The following is a 27,614-nucleotide window of genomic DNA, read 5'->3' on the forward strand; positions in this document are numbered from 1 at the left end:
TTACTTTCTTCAATTCAAAGAATCAAATTTAGCTTTTTTGTTTCCTACAGATTAGGTATTTCTATTTTTTTAATTCATAGGTTTATTGTAGTTTTGCTGAGTTAGCTCTCAGGGTTTTTTTTGTTTCACTTGAATTGTATGTGAGTATCTTTATATACGGTATAATATAATAATGAATTACAAAAATAATTGATTTCTTTATTCTTATTATTATATATTTAGTTCATACATATTGGTTATGTTTCTTTGTTTTAAATATTTTAACTATTATCGAACATACTTTAAGTTTTTTTTTAATTTTCACTTTGAACATTTTTATGCTAGATGATGTAAACAAAATTACATATAAAACTGCAAGCGTTAATTAATTTTAATTGTAACATGTTCTAAGACTTTTGTATGAAAATATATGCTTACATTCCGTTCGGATCTCTTTACATCCCGTTCCCATCTTGTATAATATTTTTACTCTTGTTGCATAAGATTAAAATCATTTTGCAGAAAGTGATCACAAAATCATGTATCGATTTGATTAAAAATAAAGTAATGTGTTTAATGCAATAAAATAATTCAATTTTTATTATTTTGGCTAGATATGATATTTATTTATAATACGGTTGAAAAATATATTTTATTTTATACAATTACAATTTTGATTAGTGACATATATATTCAAAAAAATGAAATTAGCCCTTTTTGTTGAATTAATTATTTTAAGACTTTATATTATTTTGAATATAATTATATCAGTTGTACCTATATATGTGGGATAATGTTTTTAGATATTTATAGTATATCATTTATAGTTTGGATTCATACATGTTTGACATTTAGTTTAGTTTCAGTTAGATAGTTAAGGATTTTGTTCTTAACTACTTGATTGTTTTTTCTTTTCGAAACTTACTTAGAAGACGTAGAAATTAAATCATAAAAATATAATCCATTTATTATTTAAAAATTGCTAATAAAACATAACAATTATTTTATATCCACTTATTATGTAGTTTTGATTTAGTAGTTAATGAGGTACCAAAATATATGAAATCTTGAATTTATAACGATCAAATAATTACGATGTAATTAAACTTTTATTTTTTATTTTTGAATTGTTTATAGATTTGAAATTGCATTATAGTTAGGAAAAATAATAATCGAATTAAATATTTTTCTAATTTTCGATTGTTTATGTTAAGTGCTAGTTATTAGGGTGATTGAATTAATTCTGTATTTCTGAATAATTTTTTTAAAAATTGGATTATTGATTTTTTAAAAGGAAAAACGGAAATATCTCATATGTAATCAATATATTTCAAACTCTTTTAATTTATGTGCGATATTTTCGAGATTGCTTTTTTTAATATGAAGATTTTATGTGAAAATAAGAGATTTCATGTGATATATAATTTTCGCATGATTTTAGCCAACAAATTTTTAATTATTAATTTAATTAAGATTATTTATTCAAATATTTTTAACTACTTTTTAAGATTATATTTTTAAAATTTGATGATATAATTAATTATGTCGTATATTTCACACATTTTATGATATGTATTTTTATAATCAAACATATTTTTTCATCTATATTTTTCTTAAATATAAATTATAATTTTCAAAAAATATTCTAAAGTATATAACTAATATTAAATCTGTTTGCATATTTTTAATTTCGAATTTAATTGTCCATTTTTTATGGTAACAAAATTAAAATGATTTTCATAAATACAGATAGTTTTTGTTTTTTTTTTTAATTTATTTAATCTATTTTTTTGCTGTCTTTTAGTGTGTTTGGCTATAGGTTTGAAATTGTATATTTTGTAATATTTTTTTTTCAAGTTTGTTTGGCTATAAAGACAAATAATGATCCCCAATTAATAGTATAGATATATATATATATATATATATATTTAGTTGATTTTTTTTCTAAAAAATCTATTTGAAACCAAATTTTAATGTTTTTTCTTAAGAAATTGGTTATTAATGTAGATATACATAAATATTTTACAACACTAACAATAGGAAACTATTGTTTTTTGTTTCCTAAAAGGCTAAAAGAGTTTGAAAAATGGAAAATGGCTGTCTCTCTGACACGTGTAAAAAAGAAACAAAAAACGCTCGTTTTAATTTGAAATAATCGCGCGTGGACACACTTGCAATCACAACGCGCGTGAGGTGTTTAACAAAAAAAAAAAAGGAAATCACACCACCGATTTAAACGTAGAAACCAAAATTCCCCCACTCTCTCTCTCTCTGATTACGCTCCACCCTACTCTTCTTTTGTCTTTGTCTCCCTCTCTCTCTCTTGCCGGCACTTACAACACGAAGAAATTTTTTTGAAAAGAGAGAGAAAGTTTCAGGAGACCGTACGAAGAAAAAAAAAACTTAGTATAGATCGATAAGATCGGTAACGTTGGAGATATAATTTCGTGGAGAAAATGTCGTCGGAGGAAGAGAAGTTATTGAAGGAGGCGAAGAAACTTCCTTGGGAAGATCGCCTTGGCCATAAGAATTGGAAAGTTAGGAACGAGGCTAACGTCGATTTAGCTTCTGTTTGTGATTCGATTACTGATCCTAAGGACTCTCGTCTTCGCGATTTTGGTGACTTTCTCTACCTCGTGTTTTTTTTTTTTTTTTTTTTTCTGGGTTGTTAGGGTTTTTGTTTTTGAGGCTCAGATCTGATTGGGGTAGTTTATCTCGTCATGGATCTGGTTTGAATTTGGATTGTTGAGCGGGAATGTGATTCGCCTAGGGTTTATTTGCTTTACTCTTGATTTCATTCCTGAACTATTTTTTTTTAAAAAAAAAATTCGCAGGTCACTTGTTTAGGAAGACGGTGGCTGATTCTAATGCGCCGGTGCAAGAGAAAGCTCTTGATGCATTGATTGCGTTTTTGCGAGCAGCCGACTCAGACTCCGGAAGGTATGGTGTTCATGTATTTTTTTGTTTCTTAAAAAATGGGCAGAGCCAGTGTTTGTTTGCATGTGAATCTTTAGCTTGTTTCTGCTTTTGAAGGTACGCAAAGGAAGTTTGCGATGCTATTGCAGCTAAATGTCTCACGGGTCGGAAGAATACTGTCGACAAGGCGCAGGCTGCTTTCATGCTTTGGGTAGAATTAGAGGCGGTCGATGTTTTCCTGGTATGTTAATTACTTTCTACGTTCTTGCAACTCTGCAAGGTTTATCTAGCCACATACGCGTAACCCTTGCACCTCTGATGTAACCATCTAGTCATATAGTAGCTTGCAAGATTGCTGATACTGGTTTATCATAAATTAGATAGGTGAGCTGACTTAGAAATGAAGGTGCTTATAACCCAGAATGCAACCATATACTGATCTTCAAAGGAGTGACAACGAACATAGCTTTGGAGTGTTATGCTAGGTTTCTAGTGTAAAAGAGCATCATGTGTTTAAGGTCTAGAAATGGAATCTTCTGTGGTCTGTTTTAGTAATCAACCTCTCCACTTACGAACCTTTCTAGTTCTGAATTGTTGTCACCCTGTCTCGATCTGTTGGACTTCTGATATGAATAATACTTTTTCTGATGGAGAAAGGAATCTTGATACCTTCTTTGTTTTTGTTTTGAAGATGTCTACTATAGTGTTTTGTTCAAACCATCACTTGATATGCATCGTTTCAGTCATTTAAAATTTTTTAATGGCCAAGAAGATATTTGTTGGGAGATACATAGTTTATAGGAGAACATCTTTTTTCTTCATGTTAAGATTTGGCATGATTGTAGGATACGATGGAGAAAGCTATAAAGAATAAAGTTGCAAAGGCTGTGGTACCTGCAGTAGACGTTATGTTTCAAGCTTTAAGGTCTGTTTTCAAGTCCCTGTTAGTTTCTCCATTGGTTCATGAATTCTCTTATCCGAAATAACGACGCTGGTTTCTGTTTACCTTAGTGAATTTGGATCAAAGGTTATTCCACCCAAAAGGATTTTAAAGATGCTTCCCGAACTTTTCGACCATCAAGATCAGAATGTCCGTGCATCTGCCAAAGGGGTTACTCTTGAACTATGCCGTTGGATTGGAAAAGACCCTGTAAAGTCTATATTGTTTGAGAAAATGAGGGATACAATGGTAAGATTTATGTTGATCCGTACATTTGCAACTTAGCCATGCTGCCAAGATGATATGAACTGGGTTACATCCTCTTGCTTTTTCTTGGAGTTGAAAAATTGGAATAGGGGTTTCTAATCATAACAGATAGGAGATAAAACTCAGCGCTAATAAGAACCACACCCTTAGCTGTAAATCCTTCCCATGTTTTGAGATTTTTTTTTTTAAATTTATACTAGATCCGTGGAAGAAGTTATATATATATATATATATATATATATATATATACTTACTTGGATTTGTATCTATTCTCTTGTGCTCTTTTCCAAACACTAATATTCTATTTCATTGTTACTCTGTAAGAAAAAAGAGCTGGAGGCTGAGCTTGCCAATGTTTCAGGGGGTGCGAAGCCTACTCGAAAGATAAGGTAAGAACTATACATACGATAACAATTTTGTATTTTTTTATCATATTGTATATTTTATTTATTCATTGGCCCATACATCCAATACTTTTGACATTTATTGATAAGGTAAACGCTGATCCAGTTTCACCCTAATCCAGCCTATGCTTTTTGTATACTCAATGTGCCTTTGTCAAGCTTCTGAAATAATTGAATTAATATGCATGAGGATTTCTTTTTGGTTTCAAGACCCTTTTGTCGCCTGCATGAATATGAAAAAGTCCCAACATGATTTGAAAAAGCTGCTACTGATATTATTTCTGTCTTTGACTTCCAAGATCTGAGCAAGACAAGGAGCCAGAGGCAGAAGCTAGTTCTGATGTTGTGGGTGATGGGCCCAGTGAAGAAGCGGCTGCTGATAGTAAGTAGCTTGTATGTTAGTGAATTCTTTCTTCCTCAAGTAATCTCGGGAAGTCTGCTTACTTTGATTCTTCTTTATATACCCTTTTCTATCAGCGCCTCAGGAAATAGATGAGTATGATCTTATGGATCCGGTGGACATTTTGACTCCTTTGGAGAAATCTGGATTCTGGGACGGAGTGGTGAGTTTTGGATGCTTAATGCCACATTTCAATGTTTAACGTTTGATTACTCGTGGTTTTGTACTTCCAGTGTTGATTGCTTGTGACACACTACACTAGCTAACAATGTATCCCTTTTAGAAAGCTACAAAGTGGTCAGAACGTAAAGAAGCTGTTGCAGAGTTAACGAAGCTTGCTTCAACTAAAAAGATAGCTCCTGGTGATTTTTCAGAAATTTGTCGGATATTAAAGAAGGTAGTTAATTTTCTATCATAAGAAGTTTGGGCAGCATTGATAATATTTATATTTATATGTTATAATCCTTTCTATGCTTTAGCTCCGTAAGTTCCATATTATCTAATTGGTGATGATGAAACCTGCAAACATCTATGCTTATTGATTAATCTGAAGTTTGAAGTTCATGTGTTGTAAAATATTTCCTGATTGCAATTATAGCATGTTGATGCTGCTGCTGTTTAAATTTTAATACTGCATATACTTTTGGTTTGACAGGCTTTGTAAATTTTTCCAATTGCAGCTTATCACAGATGTAAACTTAGCTGTTGCAGTTGAAGCTATTCAAGCCATTGGAAATCTTGCACGTGGTTTAAGAACACATTTCTCTGCTAGTTCACGGTTTATGCTGCCTGTTTTACTTGTGAGTCATGTGGCATCTTTGATCCACAATTATTATTACAATAAGATGCTTCCAGTCTTTTGAGTATCCATACTCTTTTCTTAGATACTAATGGGCTTAGGTGGCTAAATGAGTTTTAGTCCAGCAGTTAATACAATTCTTGGTGGCTGTTTGTTTCTTGAACAGGAAAAATTGAAAGAGAAGAAGCAATCAGTCTCAGACCCACTTATACAAACGTTACAAACAATGTACAAAGCTGGGTGTTTGAATCTTGTTGACATTATAGAAGGCAAGAGTCAGTTTATCTTGGATTTTTTTTTTTTTTTTTTAACGCTCTACGAATTTGCTTATGATTTCTTCTTTAGATGTTAGATGTTAGATGTTTGACGACAATTATGTTTAAAAGCATCTGTCTTTCATCAATTTTTCAACCAACTTTGGTTTCTTTTGCAGATGTTAAGACAGCAGTGAAAAATAAAGTTCCACTTGTGCGTTCTGCAACTTTGAAGTGGTTGACATCCTGCCTTGAAACAAGTAACAAGGCTCTTATTCTAAAGGCGCACAAAGAATATGTCCCTTTATGTATGGAGGTTAGAAATTTTTTGTCCCCAATGGCTCTTTGTAAGACTTCGATTGAACAGGAAAGCATGGCGCTGTTAGATAGTGGTACTTAGCTACGTAATAATGCAAGCATATTTATATGCAACAAGTTAGTGGTAAAAGGAAGATAACGTATGTAATGTTGCAGTTTTATGATTAGTTGGTGTAGCAATATCATTGAGCTGAATTTTGATTGCAGTTACCACTTCTAAGTTTGAAATTTAATCAGTGATTTGAACTTATAACCTAATTGGATGCCTGGAATTTGTAATGATGTAGTGTCTCAACGATGGAACTCCTGAAGTGAGAGATGCAGCATTTTCGGCTTTGGCTGCAATAGCTAAGGTATAATTTTATATTGTGCTTTGTAACAGTGACCTATTCGTGTTGTTGTCTGTGGTAGTACACATTTAAAATATGTGGAGTTGATACTCTTTTATTTCATGATTTCCTATTCCCCACTTTTTTCTTTTGGTTATTTTAGTCTGTAGGTATGAGACCTTTGGAAAGGTCGTTGGAAAAACTTGATGATGTTAGAAAAAAGAAACTTTCAGAAATGATTGCAAGCTCTGGTGGTGGTGACTCAGCTGGTACAAGCTCAGGTTTGTAGACTTCATTTCACACAATCTGAACATCAAGTTTGGTTTGCGGGTTTTTTCTCATTCTAATTGGATGCTCTTTTATATAAAAGTGACAGTTCAGTCTTCAGTTGGGAGCACGGCCACAGGGGTATGCTTCTATCTATTTCCTCAGTGTCAAATATTCAGTTCTTATTAAAAAAAGAACGAGATCCTCTTTATGGGAGAAAGGGCAGGGCATCTGGAACTGGATGTGGGATGTTTGATATAGTTGCTATTAGATGCCTTGTCTTTTCCCATCTTGTTGTCTAAGAGGCGGAATGGGTTTCATGTCGTGTATCAGTTTTCCTTGTAGTTCTTTTAACATTAGCATGTACACTATAGTTATACCACTTCAAAATTATGCAGAATTCAGAAGCCTCCTTCGTAAGGAAATCAGCAGCAAGCATGCTAAGCGGCAAAAGACCTGCTCCTTCTGCTGTGAGTTTTCTCTTACATTTTCTTCTGTGACTGTTGCAACTTGCAGGCCTTTTTTCACTTTTCTTTTCTTTCTCAGACCTACTCCTTCTGCTGTATATTTTCTGAATTCTCTTACATTAAATGCTAACGATTATACAGCCTGCGAGCAAGAAGGTTGGGACTGGCAAACCGGGAGGAGGTAAAAAAGATGGATCTTTAAGGAACGAAGGCGCAAAATCTGTTGAACCACCTGAAGATGTCGAGGTACATGTACATAAAATTAAAAATGGTTGTGTGATTGACTTCTTCCGGACTTTTATGGTGTTAATATTTTATCCTTCTTTCATATGTAGCCTGCCGAGATGGGTCTTGAAGAGATTGAAAACAGATTAGGTTCTCTTATAAAACCAGAAACTATATCTCAGTTAAAGAGCTCTGTATGGAAAGAAAGACTTGAAGGTTTGTTAAATGCCTTGAGGACTCTTTTATTCTCAAAACTGTTATCTTCATTATTAGTGCTTACTTCTTTCTATGTGTATTTCTTTGTTCGTTTTGCCTGGGTTGTTAATTTTATTTTTATAGAAGTGTTTCTTCATCAAACGTCATTATAATTAGGGTAATTCTGTTGCGCAAGGTTCCTGAATTAACTTTTTATTCATGCTACCTCTTATTGCTTCAGATTAAAACTGCATTAGCACATGTCACATCATCTCTTTTTTAGCCCTTCCTATTTAAAAGTATTTATCAGTTTGGCGATTTTTTTTTTGCATTATACTGCCGTGCAGCAACTTTGGCTTTGAAGGAAGAGATAGAAGGTCTGCAAGAACTAGACAAGTCAGTGGAAATTTTGGTCCGGCTGTTGTGTGCAGTTCCCGGTTGGAATGAGAAAAATGTGCAGGTATGCTTGTTATTCTATCTAAAAATCTTCTTATTCGTATATTTTAGATTTAATCCCTCCCCCAAATATTTTTAAAAGTACATGACCTTATTACTGAAAATGCAGGTTCAGCAACAGGTCATTGAAATTATCACTTACATATCTTCGACTGCGGCGAAGTTTCCGAAGAAATGTGTCGTACTTTGTATTACGGGTTAGTATCATATGAAGTAAAAGCTATCTTCAGTTGATGAATGCTGTATTCTGACGTCAGTTATATTTTTTATGAATTAGTTCTTAGCTAATTTGCCTGAGTTTTTCTATTAATTCACTAGGCACTAGTGAACGAGTTGCAGATATAAAGACACGAGCCTCTGCTATGAAGTGCCTTACTGCTTTCTGCGAAGCAGTTGGTCCCGGATTTGTTTTCGAGAGGGTAAGTGCTGGTTGGGTCAACTTTCTTTAATTCTTTTTTTTTTGTAATATGATCATAGTGACATATATGGCTTTTGTTTGTAGCTTTTCAAAATCACGAAAGAGCACAAGAATCCGAAGGTTCTTAGTGAAGGCTTGTTATGGATGGTTTCTGCAGTTGATGACTTTGGTGTTTCACTTTTAAAACTTAAGGTTTTGAAGTTCTTACTTCTTGGAAATTCGCAGCTCCTGATTTCCCTGTATATTAAACTGCAGTATCTAGGTTATTTACATTATGACTCAAGGAGATTCTTTTGTCCATTTGGCAGGATTTAATAGATTTTTGTAAGGATGTTGGGCTACAGTCTAGTACAGCTGCCACCAGAAATGCTACAATTAAACTCTTGGGTGCTTTACACAAGTTTGTTGGTCCAGGTAGCTACGAATTCCTTTAACCTGCTTCAGCTTTGTCTAACTTATGTTTGGTAGAATAACATATCTTAACACTAAATCAAACTCTGTCAATTCTGTTTGCAGACATTAAAGGGTTTCTTACTGATGTCAAACCTGCACTACTAAGTGCACTTGACACTGAATATGAGAAAAACCCTTTCGAGGTACATTTGTTTGGATTACCTTGATTTTTGGATTTCTTAATTTTTTCTACTGTACTTATATTTTCTTCTTCAGGGGACTGCGGCTCCAAAGAGAGTTGTTAAGACGTCAGTTTCAACATCAACATCTGGTGGAGGGCTGGATAGCTTACCTAGAGAAGATATCAGTAGCAAGATTACCCCTAGTCTTCTTAAGGGATTTGAGAGTCCTGATTGGAAGGTGCTCTTTAAATTGGAAGTATTCTTTTATTGTGTAAGCCTAACATTCTTTTTGTGTAGAGTTAAATTTGAGTCGATTAAACTTTTGTAGATGCGTTTGGAGTCAATTGAAGCTGTCAATAAAATTCTTGAAGAGGCTAATAAACGTATCCAACCAACTGGAACTGGTATGAAATCAGAATATTTCCCATACATTAGATTTTCCATACCAAAATTAAGTCTTGATATCTTATTGTTATATGCACCATTTTTGTCACGTTCGTTAGGAGAATTATTTGGTGGTCTACGAGGACGACTGTTGGATAGTAACAAAAATCTTGTTATGCAAACATTGACTACCATTGGAGGTGTTGCAGCAGCTATGGGACCAGCTGTCGAGAAGGCGAGCAAGGTTGGTGATACACGTCAAGCATTGTAAACGATGTGTACTCTTTAAAATATCACTGCCTGCCAGTTTTACCAAATACGTGAGATACTATTTCAGGGAATTCTGTCTGATGTTCTGAAATGCCTCGGTGACAACAAGAAGCACATGAGAGAATGCACCTTGGCTGCTCTTGATTCTTGGCTTGGTGCTGTGCATCTTGACAAAATGGTTGGTGCTAATCATTTTGAGGCATGTCTTCTGCTTGATATAATTTAGTCAACTGAAAATAATTATATTCTGTTAATGCAGATTCCTTACATTATAATAGCCCTAACAGATGGGAAAATGGGAGCAGAAGGTCGTAAAGATCTTTTTGATTGGTTGACAAAACAGCTTACTGGATTAAGTGACTTTGTCGATGCTATACATTTACTAAAACCTGCAAGCACGGCAATGACGGTGATTCATCTAAGACTATTATACTGCCTCATCAGCTTTAAACAGTGATTACGACTCTTTGTAAATGTTTCAATTTGTGATGCTTCAACGAATTATTCCAGGACAAATCAGCAGATGTGCGAAAAGCAGCCGAAGGATGCATTTCTGAGATCTTGAGAGTCAGTGGACAAGAAACGGTATATATTCTTGGGTTAGCTTGTTCTATTCAGTGCTAGAACTCAATATCTGATTAGATGTGTGGATTTTTTTCAGATTGAAAAGAATCTCAAAGATATCCAAGGCCCAGCATTAGCTCTTGTGCTTGAAAAAGTTAGACCAGGATTTGTTCAAGGTAAAACTCTTCATGACCTGGTTGTCTGCTTATGTTTTCTCCTATGATCTGGTTGTCTGCTTATGTTTTCTCCTCTTCGTATGCTTTTTCTGATAGAGCTAATGATGTTGTTTTCAGAACCATTTGAACCATCAAAAGCTATGGCAGGGCCAGTGTCTAAAGGTGTTTCAAAGATTTCAAAATCAACTTCTAATGGCACCTTGAAGCAAGGAAACAGATCAGTAAGTTTCTATCTCTTAACAATACTTTTTTGTATACAATTTCTAACATCTGACTTGTTTTTTTTTCTTTGTGTTTGTGAAGAGAGCCGTACCAACAAAGGGTTCAAGTCATATTACGTCTGTCCATGATATAGCTATCCAGTCACAGGCTTTGCTAAATACTAAGGACTCCAATAAGGTGGAATGAGTTTTCCAAAGGGTTTATATAAAATACTTGTATGGGTATCGTGTAGGATGATAAAATGTTTTTTTGGTGTATGTTTCTTCTGCAGGAGGACAGGGAGAGGGTGGTGGTTCGTAGAATTAAATTTGAGGAGCTGCGACCAGAACAGATTCAGGATCTTGAGGTCTGTTCTCTAGAGGTTTAAATGAGTTCTGCCTTAAGATCTTGTTGTAATTAAAGTTGCCTGGTTGGTGCAGAATGATATGATGAAATTTTTTAGGGAAGACTTGCATAAACGATTGTTAAGTCCCGACTTCAAGAAACAAGTAGATGGGCTTGAAATCTTACAGAAGGTAACAGCTATCTTATGTTAGAATGTGGATATCTTGTGTTGGAATCTCATTCATCTGCCAGATCTTCTTATTATTTATTTCTCTTTATTGTATTCTGCTTTCCTTCTCACCGCAGGCACTTCCATCTGTTTCAAAGGATATTATAGAAGTATTAGATATACTTCTCAGGTGGTTTGTATTGCAATTCTGTAAATCCAACACAACCTGTCTGCTAAAGGTAATTTGTAATGTTTATTCTGCTGTTGGAGTTAATGTTGGACACTGCTTTTATGCAAGAATAATGAAATTTCATTTGCTCTGTGTAAATTTAGGTGCTTGAGTTTCTTCCAGAACTTTTCAACACATTGAGGGATGAAGAATACTGCATGACAGAAGCAGAAGCTGCGATATTTCTGCCTTGTTTGGCGGAGAAGGTTAGACTGATATTAATCCAAATTCCTATGGTGTTGGCCTCTTCATAAGATTGGTCCCGTTTATCTTTCTGTTTTTGAAAAAGATTGGTCTTTTTTATTTAACCCTTTTTCCTTGGTCCAGTTGGGGCATAACATTGAAAAAGTAAGAGAAAAAATGCGGGAGCTGATGAAGCAGATTATCCAAGCATATTCTGTGGCAAAGACATATCCCTATATTTTGGAAGGTTTACGTTCCAAAAACAACCGGACGAGGATAGAATGTACTGATCTTATAGGATATCTACTCGAGACTTGTGGAACTGAGGTAGTCGCAAGACTTGACTAATTCTTTGACGTCCCTGTTCTGTTTGAATTCTAATATGCCTTTCTAAGCAGATAAGTGGACTTCTGAAATACTTAAATATGGTTGCAAGCTTGACGGCAGAAAGAGATGGTGAACTCAGAAAAGCCGCTTTGAACACCATGGCTACTGGTTATAAGATTCTTGGTAAGACATGAAATTTATGAGCTTTGACAAAGTTATAGTGGAATTTTAATAACACATGCCATGTCTCGCAGTCATAAGTGCACAATTTTGGCTTGTCTATGTTTCATAATAATCTGGACCTAATGATGATTCTGAAACGAATTTTGCACTCGTTTCTCATTGTTTGGCTTGTTATTGCAGGTGGGGATATCTGGAAATATGTTGGGAAGCTTACAGATGCTCAAAAGAGTATGATTGATGATAGATTTAAGTGGAAAGTAAGCTCAAAATATGATCAATTTTTCTGCTTCAGTCTTGTATCTGTGAGTTTTGTTTTCATCTTGTTGCCTGCATCAGAACAAGGAAATGGAGAAAAGAAGAGAAGGGAAGCCTGGGGAAGCACGAGCAGCATTAAGGCGTTCTGTTAGAGAAAACAGGTGCGTAGGTTACCACATTAAGACTTTTTGGTTGCAGCTTATTTGTACTTAGCATCAGCAATAAGCTAAAAGTGGAAGCCAAAAAGAAAATCACATAAATCCAGGGCCCAATAATGGATTTTAGAATCACAAAATTTTTTTAATTTTGGTTTTGTTAGTGATTGGAAACAGAAAGAATTCCAAGACGTGTTTACTTTTTACTGTCTATAATTTATGACTTTCTGTTTGTTTTCAGTCCTGAAGGGGCAGAGCAAAGTGGTGACCTTTCTCAAATAGTCCCTGGTCCTTTATTTCCAAGGTATGCATATCTATAAGTTCCTGGTGTTAATGCGGCTTCTATACACAACTCATATTTTTGCTCTCCCAGGCAAAACTATGGTATTTCAGAACAAATTCTGGAGAGGAACCCAGTACCTCGGTCAATTGCTGGAGTTAATGGCCCTACAGACTGGAATGAGGCTTTGGACATCATTATGTTTGGTTCTCCAGAGCAGGTATCTGACCTGATATCATTTGTTTAGTTTGTTATGAAGTAACTTTTTCTGTTTTAGGGTAATAGCATAAATTATTACTTGATAATGCTATTATTGTAACTTTGTTATCTAGTCAGTAACAAAGACTTATTTAAGGTCCTTAGAATACTTGATATGTTTGATCTGGTTGGATGGGGGTGTGATGCATAATTGAAGATCTTGCAAGTGCTAGTTTGGTGTGTCAATTTCTTTTAATTTTATGTGTCGCAGTCGGTTGAAGGGATGAAAGTTGTGTGTCATGAGTTGGCACAGGCTTCTAATGATCCTGAAGAGAGTGCAATTGATGAACTTGTGAAGGATGCAGATGGGCTTGTTTCATGCTTAGCAAATAAGGTTTACCTGATAGACCTTTTTTGTCCATTGTCCTTGAATGACTACTTCCAATAATAGTTTTTGCTGACAGCCAATTAATTATTTGTGTATTCTGTTAGGTTGCCAAAACATTTGATGTTAGCTTAATGGGAGCTTCATCGAGGTCGTGTAAATATGTTCTTAACACACTTATGCAGGTAACTCTGTTTGAATTAGTGATGCTGCTCTTCTTTATTTTCTTGTTAGCCCACTACTCACGAGTATGTATTGTTGCAGACATTCCAAAATAAGAAGCTTGCCCATGCAGTCAAAGAAGGGACTCTTGAAAGCCTTATAACAGAGCTCTTACTTTGGCTTCTGGATGAAAGAGTTCCACGTATGGAAGATGGCAGCCAACTTCTGAAAGCTCTGAATGTTTTGATGCTTAAGATCCTGGTCAGATATTCCTCTCATGCTAAAGGTTTTCATCATATGTGGCTATGCAGTTCTCCTTCCTCACTTTTTTCTTGTTTTATTAAATTTAGGATAATGCAGATCGAACATCATCGTTTGTGGTTCTTATTAGCTTGCTACGTCCTCTTGATCCATCTAGATGGCCTTCACCTGCTACTGCCGAAGTTTATGCTGTCCGGAATCAGAAATTCTCTGATTTGGTAGTTAAATGCCTTATTAAACTGACAAAGGTATGGTTTCTACGAAATGTATTTAGGACAATCATTTTTAGCATAACTTAAGTAGCTGTTACATTCCAGCCCTGCTTTCTATTTTGGCGTGCCTTTCCTACTTGCTAAAATCAAAGCGTCAAATTGTTTGGTATTGTTTATCTGATAATTTTGCTTGTTCATGTTAAGCTCCTCCAAAGCACCATATATGAAGTTGATCTTGATAGGCTACTTCAGAGTATCCATGTATATCTGCAAGAGCTGGGAATGGAAGAGATACGTAGGAGGTACATTTCCTTAAATACACTTACAAATTTTGCAAATCTTAGTCTGTTTATTATGTGGAAATTTGTATTTGCCATTACTAATTCATTCTCATTTTGTTATCGGTTGGCATTTTTTCCAATGAGAAGAGCTGGGGCAGATGATAAACCTCTGAGGATGGTGAAAACTGTTCTACATGAACTTGTAAAGCTCCGGGGAGCCGCAATCAAGGGCCACTTGTCTCTTGTCCCTATTGATATGAGGCCACAACCCATCATTCTCGCTTACATCGATCTGAACCTTGAGGTGAGATCTTAGTCTTCTAACTTACATCATTCTCGCTTACATCGTTCTCACTTACATCGATCCGAACCTTAAGGTGAGATCTTAGTCTTCTAACTTCCTGTCCAGAATTCTTGACAAACTGTTGAAGCTGAGGGTTTGGTCAAAGAGCGCATCCAAACTATTTGCTGTAATACCTCGCATGATATTGAACTTGAAAGATTATATGTGTACTAAATTACTTAATTGAATAATACATTTGAAAAAAGTACTTACATTTTGCAAGAGAATTTTACTGGGGTTTGAGAAATCCAGATGGCATTGGTAGTAACTATTTAAATACTTGCAGACTTTAGCTGCAGCAAGAATGTTAACTGCAACAGGTCCTGTGGGCCAAACCCACTGGACAGATTCAACAGCCAACAATCCTTCACCGCCTTCAAATTCTGCTGATGTTCAGTTGAAGCAAGAACTTGGAGCTATTTTTAAGAAAATTGGGGACAAACAAACTTCCACAATTGGTCTTTACGACCTCTACCACATCACTAAGTCATATCCGAAGGTAATAGATATGGTTTTGCATATCAAGTCTGTGTGTCTCTCCTGTCCTTCATCAACACTAGGCCATTCAAGCCAAATTGTATTCACTAACAAACTCATTTCAATGCTTGAAGGTTGATATCTTCTCCCAACTTCAAAATGCTAGTGAAGCGTTTCGTACTTACATTAGAGACGGCTTGGCTCAGGTTTGTAACAAAGCTCCTGGCTTCTCTTATAATTTCTTCATAGCTCGCTTGTTGTGTTTTGAAGTTTTGCAATCGGTTTTTAGGTTGAGAAGAACGCAGCTGCAGGAAGAACACCTTCAAGCCTACCGTTGTCAACTCCTCCTCCTTCTTCCTTAGCTCTCCCATCTCCTGATATTCCTTCCTTGTCCTCTTTAGATGTGAAGCCTCTGATGAACCATAAATCTGATTCTTTCACCGACGACATCCGAGCCAGTAACATGAATCCTGGAGGTAGTTTCCAAGATCCTTGTCCTTCTCTTTTTTTTTTTTTACTTCCTTGCGGTGTTTTATTCAATCTGTTAGAAAAACATCTATGACAGTGATGACTGGGACGCTAGATGCAATCAGAGAAAGGATGAAGAACATGCAACTGGCTTCATCAGGAACCCTGGAGCCAGTAAGCAAACCGCTGATGCCAACAAACGATAACTTATCAATAAACCAACAGAGCATTCACACGAGCCAAATGGGACCAGAGAGTCCACACCAACACCCGGTAGTTCTCCCAATGGATGAGAAAGCATTGTCCGGTCTACAAGCCAGAATGGAGAGGCTCAAAGGTGGATCACTCGAACATATGTAGAACTAGAGACCCCAAGCTTTGGAGTCTAAAGTTACAAAGGAAGTTGGCCATTTTTGTTACTTGTCTCGAATTAATGTAGTGGTAGTAGTAATAGTAGTAAAGCACTTTCATTATATACATACATGTAGAGGAGAAATATTTATGGCGAAGATGATACTGCGGCTAGATTTTCCATTTAGTAGTGTATAGTGGTTGGAGAATATGATGAGTGTGAGAGATTCTTAAAATGAGACAAAATATTATTCTTTTCTATGGTTACAGTTTTATTTTCAATCGGAGTGATTCTTTCACAACTACCGCTAACATACGATTCTATTTATATCTTGTGGAATCTGTATTGTGCAGCATATATTCTCTTACATAGTGGAATCTGTGTTGTGCAGTTACATTGGTTTTTTATTCAGTGATGGGGTGTAATTGTATGCAAACCAATTTACCATAAACCGAGAATTTAATGACTAAACCGACAATTGGCTAAATAAATATTAATATTACGAAGACATTGGGCTTTAAGAAGTCAACATGATTATTAAAAGAGAAAAGTTGGCGTAGTCTAAACGCTGACCCAGTTCGAGACCCTCCTGCCAGCGGTATATATATATATATGTAATGTATACATAAAAAAAACCAGCAGCATCGTCCTTCTGAAATCCGAGAGAGAAGAGCCAAGGAGAAGATTTTAATCAGTCGCCAAACAAGAAAAAGATGCAGATCTTCGTCAAAACCCTCACCGGAAAAACTATAACCCTAGAGGTCGAGAGCAGCGATACCATCGACAATGTCAAAGCCAAAATCCAGGTTTATCTAGGGTTTCTTTTCGTCTTTATCCTCTCAACTACTGTTTACTTCCTCTGAATATATCTACTTGTTCTTAACCGGATTCTGTGTTTGTTCGAGAAGCGATCTGATTTATTCTCCGCCGATCGAAGTAGGATTGTTTCGAGTAGCAGTAACCTGTTTGTAATTGATTTGAATTGCTTGAGGTTTTGCGAGGATGTATAATTAATTGTTAACGATCTTTAATCTAGATGTAGGCTGGTTTAAATAGTTTTTGTAAGTTTGTGTTGTGATGTAGCTGAGCTCTGCTTTTGTTTGGTTTTCAGGACAAAGAGGGTATACCACCTGATCAACAAAGGCTCATCTTTGCTGGTAAGCAACTCGAAGATGGCCGAACCTTGGCTGATTACAACATCCAGAAAGAGTCTACTCTTCATCTTGTCTTGAGGCTCAGAGGTGGTACCATGATCAAGGTCAAGACTCTCACTGGAAAAGAAATCGAGATTGATATCGAACCAACCGACACTATTGATCGTATCAAGGAACGTGTTGAAGAGAAAGAAGGCATCCCTCCTGTTCAACAAAGGTATCAAACACTTTTTCCTCTGATCACTTCAAGATTTTTTTTCGTTGTTCATGTGCATTTACACCTCAATTGAGTTTTGTTCTGTTTCTTGTGATATTGTTTGCTGTGTATTGCATATGTTACCATACACTTCTTAAGAGTCACTATACAACTCTGCTACAGATATGTATTTAGTTTGATTATCTTTGTGGTTATATTTCAGGCTCATCTATGCGGGAAAACAGCTTGCTGATGACAAAACGGCCAAAGATTACAACATAGAGGGTGGCTCCGTTCTTCATTTGGTTCTTGCTCTTAGGGGTGGTCTTCTCTGATCTGAATAAATAAGATTCAACCGAACATCTTCGTTCTCTCTCTATTTTCCTTCTGATGTGGAATTCATGACATAAAAATGGATATGGAAATTGGAATGTTATAATATGATATTTCTCTCTGCTTGTGTTTGGATCATAGTACTTCTCTCTTTTCAGCCTCTTCTGATATAATAGTAAGAGAAATAGTTGTCGGGGATGTATGAGTTGGGAAACTCATTAACCAATTCTTTCGTTTCCTTGGGCATTGGCATCTTTGTATATATCATTGATGACAATTCACCAATATTTAGTTGAATACGGCTCATGCAGTGAGAATCACGCATCCAAAAAACTTAACCAAACTACTTAATAACAGACCAGGGAGAAGCTTGACTAGAAGATTATCCATTAACTAATCCAATACTTAAGTAAGCTTAGAATGTTTGATTTGAAAATTGCTTTCTAAGCTTAAAATCCGTTGTAGAGAGAGTTCTCCCATTGACAAACTAGAAAAGATAAAACATATAGATAAGACAGGAAAAGGGTAAAACAAAAGGTGTTAATATATTAACTATTAAGTTGAGGGAGAAGCATCACTACTATTCTATTTTCATTTCTCATTATTGCAAGCACTGTCTTTTCGAACTTGGCGACAATCTTAGTACTACAAAACAAAAGATTTTGACCGGTCTTACTTAGCTCATCATCATCCCTTTCTTCTCCCCTTTCTCCAACACTTATTTCTTTCTCTCTCTCTCTCTAGTTCTTGAATTCTCAAGATTCAAAGACACACACGGATGGCTACGCATACCTCTTGGTAAATCCAAAAAGAGACACACATATGGCTGATCCATCGGGTGGTGCAGAGAAGGTTACGAGAGAGTTTAGGAAAGGAAACTGGACGGTGAATGAGACCTTGGTGCTCATAGAAGCCAAGAAGATGGAGGAGGAGAGACGTATGCGTCGGTCGGAGAAGAAACCAGAAAACAAGAACAAAAGCTCGGAGCTCCGGTGGAAGTGGATAGAGGAGTATAGTTGGAGAAGAGGATGTCAGAGAAACCAGAACCAGTGCAACGACAAGTGGGACAATCTCATGAGAGATTACAAGAAGATCAGAGAGTACGAGAGATCGAGAATAGAATCGTCATCTTTTAACACCGGCTCTTCCCCTCCGGCGTCGTACTGGAAGATGGAGAAGAGTGAGAGGAAAGAGAGGAGCTTGCCGACTAATATGTTGTCTCAGATATACGAAGCGTTGGCTGAGCTTGTCGAGAAAAAGACTCTTCCATACTCCTCCTCCTCCTCACTCGGTAACGGTGGCCAAGGATTTGTAGCTCCGGTGATGGCTCAGCAGATGCTTCAAATCCCGACTACTATTGTCTTATCTCTTCAGCCACCGCCGCCACAACCTCTAGTCTTGTCACATCCTCCACCGTTCACATTTCACGCTGAGCCTATACAGCCCACAGTAGGTAGGTACCTTCCGTTTTATCTCTCTTCTTAACTCATAATTAAATGACCCCAAAAGTTAGATTTTATTTCAGATTTATAAATTAAATTTCGACAAGTACCACCCACATCTTAACTTGTCTCAGTCAGTCCAAATATACTTTAAAAACCAAACTTTACTATATTATCAACGAAGAAAAGAATGAAACCCTAGATTTAACAATTTTTTTGAGTATAGTAAGATTAGAGAATAAAATAGTAGTAAACCCCGCATTTTGCTCGATGAAAAGACTGAAACAAGTGAGTATTCATTTCAGACACATCAGGGGCGAAGCGAAGGAGGACAACAACGCCTCCGGGAGAAACGACAGCCCAAGGAGAGATCAGTGAGGACGCGGATGTTATGGTTGGAGCGGCAATATCGAGGAGCGCGTCGGTGATCGCACAAGTAATAAGAGAGAGTGAGGAGAGACAAGAGATGAGGCATAAAGAAGTGATGAGGCTGCAAGAGAGGAGACTAAAGATGGAGGAGTCGAAAGCGGATATAAACAGACAAGGTATGAGTGGTTTGGTGGACGCCATTAATCAACTCGCAACTTCCATTCTTGCTTTGGCTTCTTCTTCTTCGTCTTGCCATAACAATCACAATCGTCAAGAAGGTCCACCTTGATAATCATATTGACTAGACTATTAGTTAATTGTCGATGAATATGTTACTTAGGTAGAAGATGTAGATATGTAAATATATGAATCTTGATTTGTAACGTCATTTGTTAGCATATAAAGTATAGACCTATATCAAACATGCAGGATGTTCTTGGCATGAAGTAATTAATGAATCATTTAATATCATGCAGTTAAAAAGTTGTCTTTTACGTTGATGATAGAATGTGGAGTTCGGAAGGTGCTCGGGTTAGTGTGAGGCTAGCTAGTGGTAAATGGGAGAGAGAGAGAGAGAGAGAGAGAGAGAATGGTCAAAGGAAGAGAGAGTGGTCAAAGAGTAGTATTATTGGTGGGTTAAAAGTGTTTTTTTCATCTTTACATATTCTTCTCACCTTTTACTGCAAATCACTACAAAAAGTCAGTGTCACAAAGGACCCTCCCCCCCTTAATTGGTAGGGTAGGCGTTTCTCTAGAATAGAACGTGAATGAATCACAAATACTTAGTATATTGCTCTTTCTCCGTTTCCGTTACCGGATAAACCAAACTAAAGATCACTTCCAAACCAAAATGCTCACCATGCATCATGCATATACATGTATTCGAGCTACTTTATAATGTCAATCTTTTAGAATAATAATATATTAGGTTATTAATCAGAAACTATATATACTTTTTTTTTTTTGTTGCCATTGCTAGGTTTTATGAGGTTTCTGCTCACTGTTGGACTATTTGTTTTTGAGGCCGGGAACGTCTCTATTTACGTGTCATGGTTAAGAACTTAAGATCAAGATTTATGTTTGTTAGTTACATACACTCTGATTCATCCGGTGATGAATATTAGTGAGTGTCACATATTTTTAGAATTCAGAAAATATAAGATGTATAAAAGTTTTTCTTCTAGAATTTCCTCTGACCAAAATAAGGAAATATATACTATTGTCTTCTACCTCTTTGATTTCATATATTTATATATCTACATGCTGATTGTATTCTTGAGAAAAGTTAATTAGTGATTGCATGAAGTTATGTGAAATTGTGACTATTATAGAAATGATAGATAGAAAACAATTTCAGTAATCTCAATATGAAAATATGATGTATGAGAATGATAAAAACATTCTCGGTTTCTTTAGTCTGACCACTAAAATCCTAATTAAAATTAAGGATTAAGCATACTGAAATCATTGAACTGAATCCTCTCTTTCAAGATTTCAGGCAATTTAACCAGGAAAAACAAAAAAAAAATTGAAGATCGGTTAAAAAAAAATGCACAAAAGTGAAAGACCATGCATATATATAACCTTATTAATTTACAAGTCTTAAGTTCTTTGCGAAGATCACAAAAGTGCATGACGAGTTGACGACCGCTCTTAAACGGTTCTTTGGATTTATTTGGTTTTATTATATATAGTATATGAATTCTCTTTTTCTTTTTTATTTTTTATTTAGAAAAAACGAATCATGGTTTAGATCAGACATCTCTGACACTAATGATACAAAGGTTTCGGGGTAATTATATTTTCCATATAGTTTTCATAGGTTTCGTATGCAAATTTTATCAATATTATTGTTATTTTGCAAATTTTGTATACATATAGTAAGGTTTGTTTGAGAATTCTTTCTAAGTGTACAAAAATTGTAAAATAAGTATTTGTTATATAGTTTTTGTCAATTGTCATTTATGTAAAAGAGCAACGTGGTCCATGTTAAGTAGTTATCAGTTTTTAATTGGTTGGCAGTGGCACATAACCATAATTTTAAACATGGGATACCCACCACCAACGAATATTGTAACCAATAATTTAATATAATTGACAACAAAACAAAGAGTTTGAAGAATAAACATAATGACAACGAAGAGCTTAGCTTAGCCCACTTGGCCGATTGAAAAAAATATCCAGTTTTGACTCCAAAGAGGACTAGAGAGAGAAACAAAGAGAAAGACAGAGAGAGAGCTTCGTCGCCCACGAAGCAGAAGACTATTCGTGGAAGAGATAATTCTCAATGTCTCCTCTCCCAACCTTCCACCGTCTTCCTCACGACACGTTCTCCTCTCTTCTCCGCTCACTGGTTCGTTCGTTTTTCCCCACCCCATTGACGAATGCTGCATTTTGCTTGTTACTTGCGACTGCTTTTGATTCTCTCTTTCTTTTTTCCCATTTTTATAATCCGTGTTTCTTCCGATGACGTTAATGCTTCTTCAATTTTGGACTTTTCTTTACAAAGGCTTGATCTTTCTTCTTCTTTTTTTCTCTTGGGTTACTGTTGATTTTGACTTGGATTTCACTAAAATTGTGAATACCCATTTCGTCTTTCTTGCCTACTACATTGCTTTAGATCTGGATCCAATCAATGTGTTGAAATACCAAATATTTTATCTTGTTTGTCTTCTCTACTCCTCTAGATTTGCGGGTTCAAGAATGTATGTTACAGATGTCTTTCAAAATGAATTAAACTTGAGGGACTAATCGTCTTCTCTTTTACTGCTCATTGAAGTCTCAAGTTGGAAGTTCTACAGCATCAGAGGCATTCCTCAAATCCGCTCCTACGTTTGAAGATATCATTGCTCGAATTGGACTATGGTGGGAGAAAACAAGGGCTGTTGTTGTTGTTCCTGTCTTCAAGTTCCTGGTGGCTCTATGCTTGATCATGTCTGTCATGCTCTTCGTCGAGGTTATGTACATGGGCATTGTCGTACTGTATGTCAAGTTGTTCAAGAGGAAACCAGAGAAGGTTTACAAATGGGAAGCTATGGAGGATGATGTTGAGTTTGGCACTGCTACCTACCCTATGGTTCTTGTGCAAATTCCCATGTACAATGAAAAAGAGGTAAAAAGCAAAGCAGCTACTATCTTTTCCAGTGTTTTGTTTGTAGTCGAATTCATTTGGTGGGATGTTGCTGTATTTGGTAGGTTTGTGAGCAATCAATTGCAGCTGCTTGCAAAATCTCGTGGCCATCTAATCGTATAATAATTCAAGTGCTTGATGATTCTACAGATCCAGCCAGTAAGGTCCTTGTTAACCTCTATCGACACTTGTCCTTTCTCTCTCAGGCCCTGAGTTTCGGCCTTATGATTCTGTGTTGCGATAGAGTTAATTCCTGAACATTTTGGTAATGTGGCATTGATGGAAGGAAACAGGATTTGGTGAAAAAGGAGTGTGAGAGATGGTCAAAAGAAGGCGTAAACATAACGTTCGAGATTAGGGACAACAGGAACGGATATAAAGCTGGTGCTCTGAGAGAAGGAATGAAGCATAGCTATGTGAAGCAGTGTGACTATGTTGCTATCTTTGATGCTGATTTCCAGCCTGATCCTGACTTCCTCCTCCGCACTGTTCCTTTCTTAATTCACAATCCCAAGTTAGCACTTGTACAAGGCCGGTGGGAGTTTGGTAACATTCCTTAGAGACCTCTCTCTTTATTTTTCCTTTACATTTATAATTGGTACATGAGATTTTGCTTTTGATAATAATCTCAGTGAACGCGGATCAGTGCATGATGACGAGATTGCAGGAGATGTCTCTGAGTTACCACTTTACAGTAGAGCAGCAAGTTGGATCTTCAACTTTTGCCTTCTTCGGGTTCAACGGTATTATAGCATTCTCATTTTTGATCTTCAACGGTATTGTAGCTTTTCTTTTTTTAATTGTCTGAAACTATTACAGGAACAGCTGGCGTCTGGAGAATCTCAGCACTGAATGAGTCAGGGGGATGGAATGACCAGACAACAGTAGAAGACATGGACTTAGCTGTGCGAGCTACACTGAGAGGCTGGAAGTTGCTATATATCGATGATCTCAAGGTAAAGATAAGAGATTCCTCTCTTTTGTTGGCATACTTGGGTTATGTGTTTGAAACATTTTTCGACTGAATGTAGGTAAAAAGTGAGTTACCTTGCTCCTTCAATGCCTTGCGTAGTCAGCAGCATCGATGGACTTGTGGCCCTGCGAATCTATTCAGGAAAATGGCTGGAAAAATAATAAGAAACGAAAATGTTTCTCTATGGAAGAAGTTGTATATGTTGTACAGCTTCTTCTTCATGCGGAAGATCGTGGCGCACGTCCTCACATTCTGCTTCTACTGTGTTATCTTGCCAGCAACTGTTTTGTTCCCAGAAGTCACAGTTCCCAAATGGGCCGCGTTTTATCTTCCTTCTTTAATCACTCTCTTTATCGCAATTGGTAGACTAAGGTATCCTCTCTTACTCTTTCCATATAACTTATCATCTTTTCCTTGAGCCAAAAAAAATTCATCTTTTTCTGACTTGTTACATATCGTACTACTTTTTTTGTTAACAGATCAATCCACCTTTTGGCATTCTGGGTTCTGTTCGAGAATTCAATGTCCCTGGTTCGAACAAAGGCTCTTGTCATGGGGCTGTTAGAAACAGGAAGAGTACAAGAATGGGTTGTGACAGAGAAATTAGGTGATACTCTCAAGACGAAGCTAATTCCACAAGTACCTAGCGTCAGATTCAGAGAGAGGTAAGAAGACATTTCTTTCAAACTGGAGCCTTAACCGAGTTGGATTGTAATCTGATGATATCATAATCTGTTGCAATCAGGGTGCATTTGCTGGAGCTATTGGTTGGAGCGTACCTGTTGTTCTGCGGAATCTACGACATCATCTATGGGAAGAACACACTCTATGTGTACCTTCTATTTCAGTCAATAGCCTTCTTCGTGGTTGGTTTTGGATATGTAGGAAAATATGTTCCTGCTTCCTCTTAACATAGATAGGATTATAAAGAGACAGAGTTCTCTCAATATGGTTCAGAAGGTTTTTTTGTTGATATCATATTGAGAACAGAGCCTATATATATACTTGGCCAACGTGGACAAAATAGGTCACTTGTATTAACACTTGGCTTCTTTTTTGTAAACAACGAAGCTCAAATGTGACCAATACATATTCCCCTCAAAATATTTGTGTTGAATCGTGGCTTCATATTGACTACAACTTAGAAAATATCTTTAATTACTGTATTGTTTTTAAGTCTACACTATTTATGGCTGAAATTTGATTGACTAATCATATCCACTAGTCCACTTCTTGAAACGCGCGGCCATGGCAATGTCTCTTCTGCTTTCGAGCTATCCTCTCCAATCCTTGACCAAAAGCAACAGATGGTTTCCGGTTCGGACCGGATCAAAACCGGTTTGTTTAGCACTGACCAGAGCCCAAACAAGCGGTGGTGACCAAGAGGAGAATGTAGTGATTGTCGGCGCTGGGATTGGTGGTCTTGCCACCGCCGTTTCACTTCACCGGTTAGTACGAATTACAAAAATTGGTTTTTATGAATTTACATGAGCCCACTGAACCCGAGATTTTGGTTGGTGGGTTAGGCTTGGAATCCGGTCGGTGGTGCTAGAGCAGGCAGAGTCGCTTCGGACAGGAGGAACATCCCTGACACTATTCAAGAATGGCTGGAGGGTTCTTGACGCCATCTCCGTCGGGCCTCAACTCCGAACTCAGTTCCTTGAAATTGAAGGGTACAGTTTCTTTCTGCTCATATTGATAAAAAATAAAAAGATGATTTGGTCTTCTACAAATGTGAAATTTGTTCTTGCCTTTACTTTTACCTGAGTGTGTTGGTATGATCAGCTATGCAGGATGGTAGTGAAGAATGAAGAAGGAAGCGAGCTTCGTTCTTTCAAATTCAAAGACGAAGATCAAAGGTAGTGTGAAGCTTGATATATAGAGACGTCTATTGAATTTAAATTCCAGTTGTACTCTTGATATATAGAGACGTCTATTGAATTTATAGAGACGTCTATTGAATTTAAATGCATGTGTGTGATTAACCAATGCATATATGTCTTGTATAGCCAAGAAGTTCGGGCAGTGGAGAGGCGAGTACTCTTGGAAACACTTGCAAGCCAGCTTCCTCCACAAGCCATTCGGTTTTCCTCAAAACTGGAAAGTATACAAAGCAATGCCAACGGTGACACTCTCCTTCAACTTGGAGATGGAACCCGGTTGCTTGCAAAGGTATTGTTCCCCGAGCTCTTCCATTAGGCTACGAGCCTATAATTATGTTTTATGCTAAGTACATGGATGCCTTGCCTTTCCCTCGAGCACCTTTTGCTTATTAGACAGCACGATGCACTAAGCTATTATGATCTGAAGATATGTTCCTTGGCTCATTTGATGATGTATGTCTTTGAATAGATTGTAATTGGTTGTGACGGTACTCGGTCTAAAGTTGCAACTTGGATGGGGTTCAGTGAGCCGAAATATGTTGGTCATTGCGCTTTCCGTGGCCTCGGGTACTATCCAAATGGACAGCCATTTCAGAAAAGGGTGAATTACATATACGGAAGAGGGCTTCGAGCTGGATATGTACCTGTATCTGCAACAAAAGTCTACTGGTTCATCTGTTTCAACAGCCCATCTCTAGGTAGATTTTAACACCCCTCCGTACATACCCCTGTGATAATTCCTTGTTTCGTTTCCCATATCATAAAACTTGATACATGCAGGGCCCAAAATTACGGATCCAGCTATCCTAAAAAAACAAGCCAAAGAGATGGTTAGTACCTGGCCTGAAGATCTGCAAAACCTCATCGATTCAACACCTGATGAAACAATCAGCAGAACTCCTCTTGTAGACCGGTGGCTATGGCCTGGCATTGCTCCTCCAGCATCAAAAGGCAGAGTGGTTCTTGTTGGAGATGCCTGGCACCCAATGACTCCAAATCTTGGGCAAGGTGCCTGCTGCGCCTTGGAAGATTCGGTTGTTCTAGCTAATAAACTTGCCAGTTCAATCAATGGAGGGAACGAATCAGTTGAAGCAGCAATGGAATCATACGGGAGTGAGAGATGGTCTAGAGCATTCCCGTTGACAGTACGTGCAAACCTAGTTGGAGCACTTCTGCAATGGGACAATCCTCTAGTGTGTTCCATTAGAAACAATATCGTCATACCAAAGTTAGTGAAGCTTGGCCCAATGCTGGAACACACAAACTTTGAGTGTGAGCCTCTCTATGATGGTTCAAAAATCTGAAAAAACTTCGTAGGCGTTTTGATCTAAAAGCATATGTTCCATTGAATAGATGATCAAACAACCTCAAAGAAGATAATACAAAACTCTGTGATTTAATAATGTAAAAGAATAATACAATGTTTCTACAAGCTAACATTAGTCTCAACAAGAACAGAGTAAAGCTTCGACCCTGAAGAAGCACCTAAAAATATGAATGAAACTCTGTAATCGTCACTGTTTGATCATTGCTACTGTGAAAAGAAACAAAAAAACAAATCAAACGCAAATCATCGGGAGAGTATAGCGAAAGGTTTCATTTCATCATCATCAATCGAATTGGTTTAAAAACCTGGATTCGAGAACAGCCACAGTATCAAGGCGCAGAGGATGAGTACGATTGGAATGAAATGGATAGCGTTCTCGGCGGATCTGAGTCTCGATTTGTTCTTCTTCCCGGGATGAGAGTTGGGATCGTACCTAGGCAGAAGAAGCTGACCATCGTCTGCGGTTTTAATTCGCGGCGGAGACGGTGATGGAGACGGAGAATTGGGTGAGAGTTGGTCGGAAACAATGGAGGCGCTCGCCGATCGACGCATCTTCTTCTTTCACTTTTACGCGCTTCACAGAGGAGAGCAACTTCTACTTCTATATATAGAATGGAATATGACCGTTGAATTGACTGTTTTACCCTTTGAAAGTCAAACCTCACTGCGCTCTTCCCGGCAAATCTTACCAAATTATCAAATTAAAAACGTTTTGATAAATAATTTGTTTGTTAACAA

The 27,614-nt window shown here is 36.9% G+C and overlaps 6 protein-coding genes across 10 annotated transcripts; 5 read left to right on the top strand and 1 right to left on the bottom strand.

Moving 5' to 3' along the window:
• The first annotated feature begins 2,310 nt into the window (after positions 1-2,310).
• Positions 2,311-16,367, top strand: LOC17887624 (protein MOR1). Of its 3 annotated transcripts, none has more exons than XM_006296287.2 (53): positions 2,311-2,598; positions 2,814-2,919; positions 3,013-3,136; positions 3,741-3,820; positions 3,907-4,084; positions 4,427-4,491; positions 4,806-4,888; positions 4,984-5,069; positions 5,190-5,303; positions 5,587-5,706; positions 5,872-5,974; positions 6,139-6,275; positions 6,565-6,630; positions 6,770-6,887; positions 6,977-7,014; positions 7,272-7,343; positions 7,482-7,586; positions 7,676-7,781; positions 8,108-8,220; positions 8,326-8,413; positions 8,535-8,635; positions 8,719-8,826; positions 8,943-9,048; positions 9,151-9,230; positions 9,304-9,447; positions 9,538-9,613; positions 9,713-9,837; positions 9,931-10,041; positions 10,123-10,272; positions 10,374-10,448; positions 10,525-10,603; positions 10,721-10,824; positions 10,907-11,002; positions 11,097-11,171; positions 11,245-11,340; positions 11,456-11,557; positions 11,652-11,753; positions 11,875-12,057; positions 12,129-12,240; positions 12,421-12,497; positions 12,577-12,656; positions 12,892-12,954; positions 13,024-13,150; positions 13,400-13,522; positions 13,621-13,698; positions 13,778-13,936; positions 14,026-14,184; positions 14,353-14,450; positions 14,577-14,733; positions 15,059-15,271; positions 15,384-15,455; positions 15,539-15,725; positions 15,815-16,367. In XM_006296287.2, exons 1-53 carry the CDS (start codon positions 2,436-2,438, stop codon positions 16,075-16,077), a joined length of 5,946 nt encoding a protein of 1,981 aa, XP_006296349.1. In that variant the 5' UTR covers positions 2,311-2,435; the 3' UTR covers positions 16,078-16,367. The 3 variants fall into 3 exon arrangements, with proteins under 3 accessions (XP_006296349.1, XP_023640889.1, XP_023640890.1); XM_023785121.1 differs by having other exon boundaries at positions 6,983-7,014; XM_023785122.1 differs by lacking the exons at positions 15,059-15,271; positions 15,384-15,455; positions 15,539-15,725; positions 15,815-16,367 and adding an exon at positions 14,839-15,019.
• Positions 16,368-16,691: 324 nt separating this feature from the next.
• Positions 16,692-17,890, top strand: LOC17890229 (ubiquitin-NEDD8-like protein RUB2). The gene is made up of 3 exons (XM_006295102.2): positions 16,692-16,875; positions 17,181-17,440; positions 17,643-17,890. The coding sequence occupies exons 1-3, from the start codon at positions 16,783-16,785 to the stop codon at positions 17,752-17,754; spliced, it is 465 nt and encodes a 154-aa protein (XP_006295164.1). The 5' UTR covers positions 16,692-16,782; the 3' UTR covers positions 17,755-17,890.
• Positions 17,891-18,335: 445 nt separating this feature from the next.
• Positions 18,336-19,903, top strand: LOC17889985. Its single transcript, XM_006294431.2, has 2 exons — positions 18,336-19,205; positions 19,500-19,903. The coding sequence occupies exons 1-2, from the start codon at positions 18,575-18,577 to the stop codon at positions 19,850-19,852; spliced, it is 984 nt and encodes a 327-aa protein (XP_006294493.2). The 5' UTR covers positions 18,336-18,574; the 3' UTR covers positions 19,853-19,903.
• A 1,809-nt stretch (positions 19,904-21,712) lies between these two features.
• On the top strand, positions 21,713-24,783 carry LOC17888509 (probable mannan synthase 7). Of its 2 annotated transcripts, XM_023785123.1 has the most exons (9): positions 21,713-21,916; positions 22,343-22,675; positions 22,759-22,857; positions 22,987-23,239; positions 23,326-23,436; positions 23,513-23,649; positions 23,725-24,038; positions 24,146-24,331; positions 24,412-24,783. In XM_023785123.1, the coding sequence occupies exons 1-9, from the start codon at positions 21,851-21,853 to the stop codon at positions 24,575-24,577; spliced, it is 1,665 nt and encodes a 554-aa protein (XP_023640891.1). In that variant the 5' UTR covers positions 21,713-21,850; the 3' UTR covers positions 24,578-24,783. The 2 variants fall into 2 exon arrangements, with proteins under 2 accessions (XP_023640891.1, XP_023640892.1); XM_023785124.1 differs by lacking the exon at positions 21,713-21,916 and having other exon boundaries at positions 22,579-22,675; positions 22,759-22,852.
• A 39-nt stretch (positions 24,784-24,822) lies between these two features.
• Positions 24,823-26,981, top strand: LOC17888911 (monooxygenase 2). Of its 2 annotated transcripts, XM_006296014.2 has the most exons (6): positions 24,823-25,114; positions 25,193-25,339; positions 25,460-25,525; positions 25,676-25,838; positions 26,019-26,247; positions 26,330-26,981. In XM_006296014.2, the coding sequence occupies exons 1-6, from the start codon at positions 24,915-24,917 to the stop codon at positions 26,851-26,853; spliced, it is 1,329 nt and encodes a 442-aa protein (XP_006296076.2). In that variant the 5' UTR covers positions 24,823-24,914; the 3' UTR covers positions 26,854-26,981. The 2 variants fall into 2 exon arrangements, with proteins under 2 accessions (XP_006296076.2, XP_023640893.1); XM_023785125.1 differs by lacking the exon at positions 24,823-25,114 and having other exon boundaries at positions 25,242-25,339; positions 25,452-25,525.
• Positions 26,930-27,442, bottom strand: LOC17890462. Its single transcript, XM_006295925.2, has 2 exons — positions 27,182-27,442; positions 26,930-27,083 (listed from the first exon to the last, which is right to left on the bottom strand). Exons 1-2 carry the CDS (start codon positions 27,426-27,428, stop codon positions 27,064-27,066), a joined length of 267 nt encoding a protein of 88 aa, XP_006295987.2. The 5' UTR covers positions 27,429-27,442; the 3' UTR covers positions 26,930-27,063.
• Between the last annotated feature and the right edge of the window lie 172 nt (positions 27,443-27,614).

This window comes from Capsella rubella, unplaced genomic scaffold (genome assembly GCF_000375325.1).
Source record: "Capsella rubella cultivar Monte Gargano unplaced genomic scaffold, Caprub1_0 scaffold_4, whole genome shotgun sequence".
Taxonomy (NCBI): Eukaryota; Viridiplantae; Streptophyta; class Magnoliopsida; order Brassicales; family Brassicaceae; genus Capsella; species Capsella rubella.